The sequence below is a fragment of the Trichomycterus rosablanca genome, chromosome 4 (assembly GCF_030014385.1).
Source record: "Trichomycterus rosablanca isolate fTriRos1 chromosome 4, fTriRos1.hap1, whole genome shotgun sequence".
In the NCBI taxonomy this organism is placed as follows: Eukaryota; Metazoa; Chordata; class Actinopteri; order Siluriformes; family Trichomycteridae; genus Trichomycterus; species Trichomycterus rosablanca.
In genome coordinates, this window is record NC_085991.1 from 6,300,798 (window position 1) to 6,314,830 (window position 14,033).

Below are 14,033 nucleotides of genomic sequence, written 5' to 3' on the forward strand. Positions count from 1 at the left end.
CCGTGGGTGAAAAATGAATTGCTTTAGTTTTAGAAGTGAAAAAATCTCGTAATGTAATTAGTGCGTTAACGGCACTATTTTTTTTTATCTCGTTAAATTGAGATTGCGTTAATGCGTTATTATCGCGTTAACTTCGACAGCCCTAGTTTAAATTTAAACAGAAACGCTTCGAGAATCAAAGTTACTTCAGAAAAGCTGATTTGAATTGAATTAATTGGACGAGCTTTAGTAAACATGACACGGGGGCCGACCCACTGACCAGCAGTCGTCAAACGACAGGCTGGCTGTGTTCTAGGTGTTTCTACAGTCCCCTTGTCTGTAGCGCCTGCCTGAGCAGAGGATCTCTTTAACCCTTCGCTTCTTGATATGTCAACAGTCGGCGACCTCTGCTGCCGCAGGCGCTACACCAAGGATGCGCCCCGAGATGTGGCCCTAGCTCCCTTCTGCCTTCGAGATGGTGAGACTTCTTCCAATCCCACACACTCCCCCCCCCCCCCCCTTTGACGGCCGCACAGAGGCTAATGGAGCTGTCTTTGTTTAAACCACCGCCCCCCACGCCGTATTTCACCTCTCATCCGAGGCGGCGCTGGCTGGGAAAACTCCTGCCCTCTCTAATTAATCGGCCTCTTTTTCTTTCCGTTTAACGATGCCCGACGGCCCCTGTATTACGTCGGCCGCGAGATTGAGACAGACCATATCTCGACCTGTCTGGCTCCCCCCTGAAGTTCTAACACTTCGCCTTTTACCCCCCTTCCCTTCCCTTCCCTCTAAGTCTTCTTCTGGCTCTTCGGCAATCACAGCCACCTAAAAATTAATGTCCCCGCACGCCATTTGCAGTTAAGGAAAAGCGACAGAGACTTACGGCGCAATGGGCTTCGTTCTGCCGCGTTAAATTTCTAATTACGCTCGCACTCGGAGAGGAAACGCGCCGTCCCTGTCTGCCTGCCTGCGTTACACAAATGAGTGGCACGCCGTGGCATCAGGGTTCAAAGGTGCTAAACCATCGAGACTCGCAGGTCTATGGCATGAGCTGGACAGGCATGTTTTCTGATTAGGCGATTGACACATGACATGCTGTTTGTGTTTAATTTTGCTTAATTAGTACTGAAGTATTAAAAAGAATTAATAAAATGTCCAGCTTTATGTCTATGCTTAATGATCAATGGCACATTGATTATAACTGCTTCATGTTGTGTGTATCAGGTTGTTGATCAGACTCAGTAGTTAAACAGTTTTAGGGAGCTGTGATATAATCATTAATAATATAATTAAATCATATATAAGTATTATTCTTGCTTAAACCACTAAACAGCATTGTTTGTATAATTATTCATTATTACCTCTGTTACCTCTAGTATGGTTGTGGCTGTATTAATTTCTCTCTCTCTCTCTCTCTCTCTCTCTCTCTCTCTCTCTCTCTGTGTCTCTCTTGCAGCCCGGATCGGCAAGCTGAAGCGACGAAAGCCAGAGGATGGACAGGTATGTCCTCTGTGCAGCACTCCACTGGAAGGGACGGTTGAGGAAATGAATAGGCATGTGGAAGAGTGTCTGCTAAAGGTAGCCTCTCCATCCCGGGGCCCTCGCAGAGCCTCCGAATCTCCTTTAGAGTTTCCACTGTCCTCTCCCTGCCTGCTCCTTTCCCTGGACGTCAAGTCTTTGCACACGCTCAGTTTCCACTCAATGCTACACAGAGCCACACTCACGTTACTGGTCATCGTCCAGGGGAAGCCGTACGGCGGTTCCACTTTCCTGAAGGGATTCTCCCATTTCCTGCACTGCCTATACGTAGAATAGTTGGCTTCTTGAATTCGCTTGAGATTGAGAGTCTTATTTTCAAGATCGATCTTGAGCGGTTCAGGATGCCACACCTGTCCATTTATTCCTCTCTAACCTGGTAGCTCTAGTATTACTAATACTCTCTTGGTGATGGGCTTTGGTGTGTGCCGTGCATGCGTTTGGCCACTCGCTGACCGTAGGACTAATACACTTTAGAAGAAACAGATCGTTTTAACAGATAGCGGCATGCTTAGTATACTAGTCAGTTTTAAAGAAAAGAATCAAAGCCAAGTAAAGGGCGTCTGTGTGGTTTCTCACTGACCGTGTTTCCTCAGAGGGACGGCGGAATGGATGACGACCAGGCCGACATGGACAGCGAAAACGGTACCCGCTTCGAGGAGTACGAGTGGTGCGGCCAGAAGCGGATTCGAGCCACGTCTCTCCTAGAAGGAGGCTTCAGAGGTGAGCAATTCAATATATTCAGTAATTCAAACAATTTGAACTATGGCTCAGTGGGTAGCACTGTCACCTCACAGCAAGAAGGTCCTGGGTTCGATTCCCAGATTAAGCGGTCCAGGTCCTTTTTCGTGTCTGTGTGGGTTTCCTCCCACAGTCCAAAGACGTGCAAGTGAGGTGAATTGGAGATACAAAATTGTCCATGACATGACTGTGTTTGATTTAAACTTGATGAATGATGAATCTTGCATCCAGTAACGACCTGTCATGTCATGAATGTAACCAAGTGTGTAAAACATGAAGTTAGTGTGGCATCTATGGTTAAACAGTGACCGGAAAATCCGAACGATGGCTTCACCGTTAGCGCACGCGGTCCAGACGGGGTCAGCTTCAGTGGCAGGATCCGTTCAGCTCCGTAAAGAACCGAAAGAAAACACATTTAGTTGTGCAATTGACCCAGACGTTGCTGTGGGAGAGAAATGGGCCAGTGACCTGTGGACCACTGGTGCAGTCATGCAATTATAGCTCCCGGCTGACCTTTGCTCACCTGGGAAAAGCAGCCCAGCACACACTGTTCTACACTCACACACAGTCTTGGCAATGCTTTTAAAAGTTTGAAAGGAATTTGGTTTTGCTTATAAATAATTCAGGGTTTCTCAGAGTTTGCTGGGGGGGGGCGTTAGGTTTGTTCAGTGTTCAAGTACTTTGTGATGTTTTGCCCATGCCCGGCCGTTAGAGTTGTACCGGCTTTACTTAGCATTAATGTCTTATTAGACCCAAATACTGTCAGATCCACATGAACGCGTTCGCCAAAGAGCCGCCTCTCCCGAGAGTCCTTTGTGTAAACTTCAGCGTTCTTAACGAAGGCAAAACGTTCGATCGGGAGCCAGAGAATCGCACAACAAAGCTGCGAGTGTAGATAAATAAGATAGAAGGGAAAACAGCTTAGCATCCCTGCTAACTCCCGGTTAGACCAAGCAGCGCGGCCTGATCCGCTGGGAACCGCCGGGAACGTTGACCGACTGGGTTTGAGCCGGAGATTTTCAGCCTTTGTAGTGACAGCAATGTAAAGCCGGAGAGAGCTCGCTGGCCTCCGGAGCACTTGAAAGTCCCCCGTATTTACCTTGAAAGTGCTCAGCTAAAGCCCTCGCCAGGCCAGCGAGCCCGAGAGGCGGAATCCTTTCTGCCAGCCCCCCCCCTCTTTCTCGGAGAGGAGTGGAAGATAGGGGGTCTGAAGAGAGCCATCAGTGTGATAAGAGGCCTCTCAGCTCTGAACCCTCAGCTCCAGTGTATCTGTCTCTTTGAGGGTCCAGGATGAAAGCTGAAGGGGGGGAAGACTTTCAACCGAACAGAAGATGCAAGAGGGAAGAAATCGAAGACGATCGTTTTTAAGCGCTCCGGAGTCGGGATTCGTGCCTGCCAGGTTTAGGAGAACTGTGGTGCTGAACAGATGAGCAGATAGAAGTGGCAGCTACAGAGGACTGAAGGATAGGATTGGAAAGATTTTTTAAAGATGGCTTATACACCCCTTCTTTTTCCTTTAGAGTGGGACATGCTAAATGCCATGCTTGTGCTTCAAACAAGGAGGGGCTGATGGTTTTATGGCAACATGCCGTGCGGGGCTGAGAGTTGACATATTTTGTCCTTTTATTCGCCGTGCTCTCCTGGTCTGACATATGCTGATTAGCACGGTGTGTCAGCACAACACATGTAGATTACCTGTAATATCCTGCCGAATGAGATGATAATAATAACAATAATTTATAACCGCAATACTGTTGGGATTTGGTTATGTTTCATACATTTCGCTTCTGGGAACGTGCTATATAGGTAGTTTAATATCTACAGCTTTCCTGGTGTGCATTTATAGTACTCGGGGAACGCATTCGCCTGTAAAGTTACACACGATGTGCACGAGAGACGCTTCATTGATCGGGTAGGTGTTGACAGAGGAGAAGAAGCCTGTCCCCAGGGGTGTGCGTGGGGGGCGGCGGCAGCAGGCCGTGCGGCAGCGTGCATAATGCGGCTGAAAGGCAGTTAGAGCGCCACTGACCTTTTCAGCACAGATTAGATTGCCTGCCAGGTCTGCTTAACAACATGCGCCTGTTCAAGCAAGCCGGTACGAAAACCTGGCACACTTCATACGGGTTTGCATATGAGGTGGCGTTCACAATTTTTAAATATTTATCATTCAGACGAGTTAAAAACCCACACAGATGGCGCAGAGGCAAAGTATGCTAGCCCCTTACTGCTGAGATCTGGGTTGTATGGGGTGGGGGGGTGAATATGTCTGTGGGAATTTGTGCATATCTGATTGCAAGTTTGGTGTATTCACAATACATACGGTTTAAAAACCTACACAGGTGGCACAGTGGTAAAGTATGCTGGTCACTTACTGCAGAGATCCGGGTAGGGCTGTTGCGGTGAAAGAATTTCCCTTGCGATATTCAGCCTGTCTCAATATTGCGGTATGCGGTAATATCGCCATTTTTTTTGTTTTTGAAAATTACTTAATTGATCTGGATTTTAGAGCTATATAAACAAGCTTTATTGTTAGGCTATGATTCGGTATATTATTGCTTTATAATGACAAAGATGAGACAGCTTTAAGACCAATGAAATGCGTGTTTATTGTTAAATACAGAACAGAGCAGGGATGCGCGTCTTTTCTCTATTAAAAAAAGGTTTAAATTAAGCTTCTAGCCTAGGCTAGATATACACTGTAAAACGACAAAAAAGTGTTTGGGCTAAATATTTTAAATGCACATCTAATCAAAATATGGTAAAAAAAAAAATAGAATAAAGAATAAAGTCTGTAAGACCTTAAACCTGCGTTATCATGCGCGCTAGAAGAACCAACATATTCACCTGATGTGGTTTAGAGAGGATCTGAGTGGGGTAGCGATGTTAACGATGTTACCGGTGTTACCGATGTTGCAGTAATACACAGAGCAGAGAAAGTCTAGCCTGGTTATCGCGCCACTATTAACCATCTATTTAGTAGGTATAATTAACATAACAATATATACTACATTTTAAGTTATTATTCGTTTCAATACATTTTTATTCAACGAAAAAATACATTTAAATCATCCCAGCAAGCCAGCAAGAGAGAATCTGCAGGCTGCAATGCCATATTAACCGTCATTAAGTGTTTTAGTACGCCAAGGCTGTTTGAATGTCGTCTAAATTACAAGTATTTATTGAGTGTGAACTCAATTTAATCATTAATAAACATGCCTATAATTCCTGTTGCCATTGTTAACATTTTAAAACACAAAGCCTGACACTCAGCAGCAACGCATGAGAACAGGTTGCGGGAAAATGACGCTCTTAGCTCATTTTCATTATGAATTTATTTAACATTTATTACGCCCGAATGTAAGCGTAAAACAAGATGGACCCTGCAACAATAAAAAAAAAAAGAGAAGTAAGTGAGAAAAAACGTGAATATCACGGTGATGCGGTTGCTTAGCATGCCCTGCGGTTGGCTGGTCTATACCGCGATATTTCAAAATTGCGGTTAGCGCGACAGCCCTAGATCCGGGTTCTAATTTTGAGTTTGTCTGTGGGAATTTGTGCATATCTGATTGTAAGTTTGGTGTATTCACAAATGTTAAATATTTAGCATTTAGACGGGTTAAAAACCCACACAGGTGGCACAGTGGTAAAGTATGCTTGCCCCTTACTGCTGAAATCTGGGTTCTAATTTTGAAGTGTGAGAGTATGTCTGTGGGAATTTGTGCATGTCTGATTGCATGTTTGGTGTATTCACAATTCGCAGCGGTAAAGTATGCTAGCCCCTGCTGAAAACTGGGTTCTAATGGGGGTCGTGTCTGAGTATGTCTGTGGGAATTTGTGCCCAGTCAGTCAAAAGAGCATTTGTACAGCTGTGTCTCAGTTGATGTTCCGGTTCATTCCAAAGCTGTTCAGTGGGGCTGAGGTCAGGGCTCTGTGCAGGCCACTACAATTTCTTTAAACCGAGCTTTTCGCTATTATAGACCTTGCTTTAGGCACAGGGAGTCGAGCTGGAGCAGGAAAGGGCCTTCCCTAAACTGTCGTATCAAAGTTGGAAGCATCTGATTTCCTTTATGTAGTAAAAGGCAGTCTGGCTGTCGTTAGTAGCCCAGCCAATCTATTTATTCGACTCTTTTCCTTCCCCCTGTGCTTGTCCCCACATTTTTACAGTGAATTAACCAAAGGTTCAGCATCATTTTGCAGATTATTGCTGCGGCGCGAGGGTGGAGCTGTAGACGCCGTTATCCTGCAGCATCGCTCAGATGAACATTCGCTAACGTTATGCGTCCTCACAGTTCAGTTGCTTTTAAACTGATTTGCTAAAGACTTATGCTGCCAAGTCATTGCTCACATTTACTAGAACAACCGCAGGGACCAAATAAAACGTAAAAGGTTCCTTTTATTTGAACACTAAAAACCTATTGCTGCGTTGTTAAAAGAAAAGAGAAAAGAGGGCGCGTTTACAGCACGCTTTATCCTTTCTTTGTCCCGTCGGGTTACCTTTAGAGAGCCGTCAAGGGAGTTCGAGCACGCCGTACTTTTACTCTGACGTTCTGTAAGGTTTTCGTTCTCCAGCAGCAGAACCCGTAGTTCCCAATCACTCCCACTCACTCCCGTCAGTCAGCGGGACGAGAGGAGGCAGCGGCCCCTCGTCTCGTTCCTCTCATCAGTCGCGCTCTCCACCCGACACCTTTCAACCTGTCGGGCGGTCCGTCTAGCGTCCCTGTCCTAACCGCAGCCGAAGCCGCCGGCCGGAGTTTGTCTGCGCGCTCATCACTGGGTTTATAGAGATGCCAGTCAGGCGCCGCGCTCCACCGCACCCAGCCACTCCGTGCGAGGGACCCTTCAGAGCGGCCTGGCTGCGATTCCCGAGCGAGGAGCCGCAGCACTGTCACCTTTAATCAGGATGCTGCCGGCGAGTTTAATTGATGTTGCTCTGGCCTTTGCTGTGGGCGGACGCCAAGCTTGATAAGGCTCTGTGCACAGTCATCGTGGGTTAGAAGCTAGGTGGTGAATTGGACATCCTGCTGATGTTGTTCAGTCTGGTATATCGCCCGGATAACTACCACAGAGCTGTAAACAAATGCCATATCTGCCATATATGCAGTAGTCCAAAACATCAGAGCTGTACTTTTTCCCTGTACTTACTTTATTGCTCCTGCCTCAGACACATCCAGCCAATAAGTGGTGGCCCAGGTGACTGGGTAATCAGAAGGTTGCTGGTTCATTCTCCACCCCAGAGCTGCCAAGTTGCCACTGGTCGGCCCCCTGATCAAGGCCCTTAGCCCTCAATTGCTTGTACTGTATTTACTGAATAGAATTTGAGCAATTGAGGGTTAAGGCCTTGCTCAGGGGCAGCACTTTGCTGGTGGTGCTTGAACCAGCAACCTTCTGATTACTAGTCCAGTACTCTAACCACTGAGCTACCACTAATACAATTGCATTTTGCTTATATAGCTCAAATGTAAATGAAGTCATTTTGTTTGGAGCAGGAACAGGCTTCGCCATGTGCAGCGCGAAAGAGAGCCACGACAGCGACGCCGACCTGGACGTGGATGGCGACGACACGCTGGAGTACGGCAAAGCGCAGTACACCGAAGCGGACATCATCCCCTGTTCCGGGGAGGACCATGGGGAAACCAAAGAACGCGAGGCGCTCCGTGGCGCCGTATTAAAGTAAGGATACTGGTTTGTGCTGCACTTCTGCTGTTGCTTTTGTAGACACGGTTTCAGTCATTTAATGGTTTATTTGTTTGTTCAGCGGTGGCATGCCGTCCAACAGGATAACGCCGGAATTCTCCAAATGGGCCAGCGACGGTGAGTCTAGTCTTCGGTTTCTCGTTTTGCATGATTGCTAGGTTTCCTACACGTTTTGGCTTGGTGGGTAGCCACACAGCAAAAAGGTCCCGGGTTCGGTTCCCAGGTGGAGCGGCCCGAGTCCTTTCTTTTTGCAGTTTGCATGTTCTCCCCGTGTCTGTGTGGGTTTCCTCCCACAGCCCAAATACGTGCAAGTGAGGTGAATTGGAGATACAAAATTGTCCATGTCTGTGTTTGATATGAAGACTTGAACTGATGAATCTTGTGTAACGAGTAACTACCCGCCCTGTCGGGGGCCATGCTGCCCAAAGTATGACATCCTCACCGCAGCCCTTGTTTGACGTTTGTCCTTGTGCGTTTGTGTGTGCAGAAATGCCGTCCACCAGCAACGGTGAGAGCAGCAAACAGGAGGCATCAGCGTCCATCAACGTGCCCAGGACCTGCAAAAACAGCGAGATAGACAAGTGAGTGTGGTTTAAACTTTAGTGCACACACTCACACTTAAGCCACAGTGGTAGCTGCTATATCGGGGGCGAGATGAGTTTGTATAAGCGCTGACGGGTCATAAATGATATATTTTATGCGCCCATCTCTCAGGAGCAGTCTTGATCACAGGGAGGAACTTGTGCTATTGATCCTGGCCAGCTGAGCCTGGGTCAGCTCTGCTCCTAGCATGCCCTGCGACTGCTAATGCAACTGGGCCCAGATATTAGTTAAAAAAAGTAGAAAAAAAGTGTGTGTGTGTGTGAGGAGCTAAAAGACCAGACTGTGAAAAATTAGATTTAGGTTTGTGAACAGTTTCACAAAAACTCATTTGTGTTGCATTTAGCAGGAAGGAGGAAATGCTCCAAAAAATGCTTCAAACATCAGATTCGACCCCCTTATCTCTGCAGTAGTGTGCTAGCCTGTTCTACTAATACCTAATACCTATTTTGCCAATAAATGACACATACACTGATGAGGCATAACATTATGACCACCTTCCTAATATTGTGTTGGTCCTCCTTTTGCTGCCCCATATGCAACAAACTGTGATGCACTGTGTATTCTGACACTTTTCTGTCAGAACCAGCATTATTAACTTCTTCAGCAGTTTGAGCTACAGTAGCTCATCTGTTGGATCGGGCCACACGGACCAGCCTTCGCTCCCCACGTGCATCAACGAGCCTTGGCCGCCCATGACCCTGTCGCCGGTTTACCACTGTTCCTTCCTTGGACCACTTTTGATAGATACTGACCACTGCAGACCATGAACACCCCACAAGAGCTGCAGTTTTGGAGATGCTCTGACCCAGTCGTCTAGCCATCACAATTTGGCCCTCGTCAAACTCACTCAAATCCTCACGCTTGTTCATTTTTCCTGCTTCTAACATCAACTTTGAGGATAAAATGTTCACTTGCTGCCTAATATATCTCACCTACTAACAGGTGCCGTGATGAAGAGATAATGTTATTCACTTCACCTGTCAGTGGTCATAATGTTATGCCTAGTCGATGTACGTGTTGAATGTGGTGTTAAAACCCAAATAAATAGATAAATTCTACCGCTAAGCCATATCATCAGTATGAAACCAATTTTCCTTTGTGCGTTTCGTCCCAATAAAGCATTCGTGTTTCACCTGTTTGCTGAACAGCGTACGCATAATTGGAACAAAATTGAAATAATTTTTTTCCACTGGTCTGCCCAGCTGCTCCAAAGCGACGTGGAGGCCTGGCAGAGGCTAAAATGAGATTTCCGAGCTTTGCTTACACTCCCTTATTATTTTTCTTCGACATTTCTACTTTCTCTATTTTATTATTTTTTTTTTTTTGCTTATTCTCTCTCTCCTCGTGGATGCTCTTCTCGTGGGAGAGCTGTCGGGTACAGCCAAATCAATCCGCCGTGCGTGGCTACCCATCCCTGCGCCCCGTATTAAATATCCGAGCCCAGAGCAGGCGGAGCAAAGCCAGCACAATTGATTTCTCCCATCAGCACACTGGAAGCACGTCCCTTCTTCCCGCCCGACGTGGCGTCCTCGCGCGTAACAGCGAACGACTTCATCCGCCGCGCGCCTCCCTCCCATGCCAGCAGCAGAGGGCACGTTGGGCTCCGTTCGCTGTTAAAATCTGGATCTGTGGATCTGGAGGGAAATTGCTTTCACGCACGCTTGAGAAGTCGGGCGCGGAAGTGAATGTTAGTCAGACGCATTAGCAGAGCTGCCAGTGTGTGTGTGTGTGTGTGTGTGTGTGTGTGTGTGTGTGTGTGTAGGAGGACGAAGACGGACAGGACAGCTTAGATTGATTCATCGCTCCCACCCCCTTCCACAGAGACCCGCACACACGCAGCAGTTTAGGGTTCAGTCTACACCGAGCGTGTATTTTCTGGGGACGTTTAACTTTTTCAGCCATGAATCATGCAGCTGCTCAGGGCGTGTTCCTCTCACAGTAGCCCGCCTCTATTAGCTTGGCGTGCAGCATCATACATGACACACAAGCACACACTCGCTTATTTAATATCTCTCGTAATATTTCTTGGGCTGCACGGCTTGTCCCGATCTATCCATCTCACGCTGACAGTGAGGAGCTCATCCGCGCGGCCCTAGGTCTCATTCTCTACGTGCACCAGATGCTTCAGAATATCACATTATGGAGTGGGCGGCACACGCTCAACTCTGCCATGATGACGCCATTAATCAAGTACTAAGAGGTCGTTGGGGGTGTTTGGATTGAAGAGCAAGAGTTTAGTAAACCATATATGTTTTACCACCGCTTTATCCTTGTCAGGGTCGTGTTGGGTCTAGTTTCCCCAGGATCACTGGATGCAGTGGTGTAACACACCAGTCATAGACATAGCCAGTCACGTCTGCGTAGACCAACCGGCCGATATAACCGTATATTTAAGAATGGCAATATATGTTTCTTTCTTTTAGCTGCTCCTGTATTCATTTATTTATATTTTTACCCTGGATGCCCGTCCTAACGCAACCCTCCTTATTTTATCCGGGCTTGGGACTGGCACTGAGAGCGCCAGTGCACAAGTGCAACTCCAAATGCTTAGGCTGTTTGGCCACCTGCCTTAGACATCATGTCTGCCAATCATGTCTGTGTGTAGACGCCCGACTGGCTGATAGCACAGATGGCGATTCGAACACTGATCCCAGGGCACATAGCCAATCATGTCCGTGTAGAAGCCCGACTGGCCGATAGCACAGATGGCGATTCGAACCCTGGGGATTTAAAACCTGATCCCAGGGCACATAGCCAATCATGTCCGTGTAGAAGCCCAACTGGCCGATAGCACAGCTGGCGATTCGAACCCTGATCCCAGGGCACTGAGAGCGCACTGACAATTTTAAAGTGCGACTCCAAATTTTTAGGCTGTCTGGCCACCCTCCTCAGTGGTAACCAATGATGTCGGTGTGGACGCCCAACCGGCTGATGACACAGCTGAGATCTAAACTCTGATCAGCAGTCGAGGGCTAGTATACTTTACCGCTGTACCACTCAAGCACCAAATAATAATATAATGTAATATAAAGAATGACTTTTTACAGTGTGTATTAAAAGCAACTGTTTTTAAATGTAGGGCGGCATCCATGGGGAAAAAAAAGTCGGTACATGTATTAAATACAGTTTTAAATATTTTATTATGTTTAGCCAACAAAAGTAGAATTTTAATGACTTGAAAGGGAATCAGCGGTGGAATATTTCTCTGGGGTGCAACTTCATTAAAGCTAAATAAGAGACGACGCATCCGTGTTCCTCCTCGTTTTTAGCACCAACATTCGCTCAGCCTTAATTCAAGCGCTGTTGTTTTTAAAACCCTCGTGCTGCTTTTCCGCAGCCTAAGAGCCTCCCTTCAAGCCCTGAACGCAGACATACGGCTAAAGTCAGGCTTTGATTTTATTTCCAATTTCCTAAAGTGAAGGGCCTTAATCTGAGTGCACTTTAAAAAGGCCAGACAAGGAGCTGAATGATACCGCCACAGCCGCGAACGCAGGAACAATCCACCCCCCCTTAAAGTGTTTGCAAGACGTGAGCGTTTCAATTTGCAATGAAGATGAGATTTGTCTGCTTTAGTTACAGTCATCCACTGTGGATGTGTAGTGGGTGTTAAAGGGACCGAGAGGAAAAGGGAGCGGTGGGTTCAGGGCGGCGCACAGCAGACCGATGTGTTTGCGAGTGGATTTGCGATAAATGCAGTGTCCTTGTGATGTATGGCTAGTCAGATGGCTAGTGAGGTCAGGGGTCGTGTAATTTTTGTCCTCCCCACACGATAAACGAGGCAGCTAACGACGCTTGATGTCATGCTTGACCTGCAACAAGGAGTTTTTTTTGTAGGTTGTTGGGTTAGCATTCTAGTCCTAGTCCACAGACCTAGTACAAACTCCACATAGTTCAAAGACATAGTTCAAAGTCCACAGACATAGTTTAAAGACCACAGACATAGTTCAAAGTCCACAGACATAGTTCAAACTCCACATAGTTCAAAGACATAGTTCAAAGTCCACAGACATAGTTTAAAGACCACAGACATACAGGGGTTGGACAATGAAACTGAAACACCTGTCATTTTAGTGTGGGAGGTTTCATGGCTAAATTGGACCAGTCTGGTGGCCAATCTTCATTAATTGCACATTGCACCAGTAAGAGCAGAGTGTGAAGGTTAAATTAGCAGGGTAAGAGCACAGTTTTGCTCAAAATATTGCAATGCACACAACATTATGGGTGATATACCAGAGTTCAAAAGAGGACAAATTGTTGGTGCACGTCTTTCTGGCGCATCTGTGACCAAGACAGCAAGTCTTTGTGATGTATCAAGAGCCACGGTATCCAGGGTAATGTCAGCATACCACCAAGAAGGACAAACCACATCCAACAGGATTAACTGTGGACGCAAGAGGAAGCTGTCTGAAAGGGATGTTCGGGTGCTAACCCGGATTGTATCCAAAAAACATAAAACCACGGCTGCCCAAATCACGGCAGAATTAAATGTGCACCTCGACTCTCCTGTTTCCACCAGAACTGTCCGCCGGGAGCTCCACAGGGTCAATATACACGGCCGGGCTGCTATAGCCAAACCTTTGGTCACTCGTGCCAATGCCAAACGTCGGTTTCAATGGTGCAAGGAGCGCAAATCTTGGGCTGTGGACAATGTGAAACATGTATTGTTCTCTGATGAGTCCACCTTTACTGTTTTCCCCACATCCGGGAGAGTTACGGTGTGGAGAAGCCCCAAAGAAGCGTACCACCCAGACTGTTGCATGCCCAGAGTGAAGCATGGGGGTGGATCAGTGATGGTTTGGGCTGCTATCATGGCATTCCCTTGGCCCAATACTTGTGCTAGATGGGCGGCGTCACTGCCAAGGACTACCGAACCATTCTGGAGGACCATGTGCATCCAATAGCGATGCCGTGTATCAGGATGACAATGCACCAATACACACAGCAAGACTGGTGAAAGATTGGTTTGATGAACATGAAAGTGAAGTTGAACATCTCCCATGGCCTGCACAGTCACCAGATCTAAATATTATTGAGCCACTTTGGGGTGTTTTGGAGAAGCGAGTCAGGAAACGTTTTCCTCCACCAGCATCACGTAGTGACCTGGCCACTATCCTGCAAGAAGAATGGCTTAAAATCCCTCTGACCACTGTGCAGGACTTGTATATGTCATTTCCAAGACGAATTGACGCTGTATTGGCTGCAAAAGGAGGCCCTACACCATACTAATAAATTATTGTGGTCTAAAACCAGGTGTTTCAGTTATTTTGTCCAACCCCTGCAGTTCAGTCCACAGACCTAGTACAAACTCCACATAGTTCAAAGACATAGTTCAAAGTCCACAGACATAGTTTAAAGACCACAGACATAGTTCAGTCCACAGACCTAGTACAAACTCCACATAGTTCAAAGACATAGTTCAAAGTCCACAGACATAGTTTAAAGACCACAGACATAGTTCAAAGTCCACAGACCTAGTACAA

At 46.8% G+C, this 14,033-nt stretch overlaps 1 protein-coding gene across 8 annotated transcripts in view; it reads left to right on the plus strand.

Moving 5' to 3' along the window:
• The window catches only part of rnf220a (ring finger protein 220a), a 126,954-nt gene that overhangs the window by 105,595 nt on the left and 7,326 nt on the right, over window positions 1-14,033 (plus strand). For 2 of the 8 annotated variants that reach the window (XM_062993897.1, XM_062993901.1), the window contains 5 exons: window positions 1,436-1,557; window positions 2,112-2,238; window positions 7,743-7,926; window positions 8,012-8,067; window positions 8,438-8,531. In XM_062993897.1, coding sequence (XP_062849967.1) covers window positions 1,436-1,557; window positions 2,112-2,238; window positions 7,743-7,926; window positions 8,012-8,067; window positions 8,438-8,531 — 583 coding nt within the window. Of the gene's footprint in view, window positions 1-376; window positions 458-1,435; window positions 1,558-2,111; window positions 2,239-7,739; window positions 7,927-8,011; window positions 8,068-8,437; window positions 8,532-14,033 lie in introns of all 8 variants that reach the window. The other 6 variants (XM_062993893.1, XM_062993894.1, XM_062993895.1 and 3 more) reach the window with 6 other exon arrangements.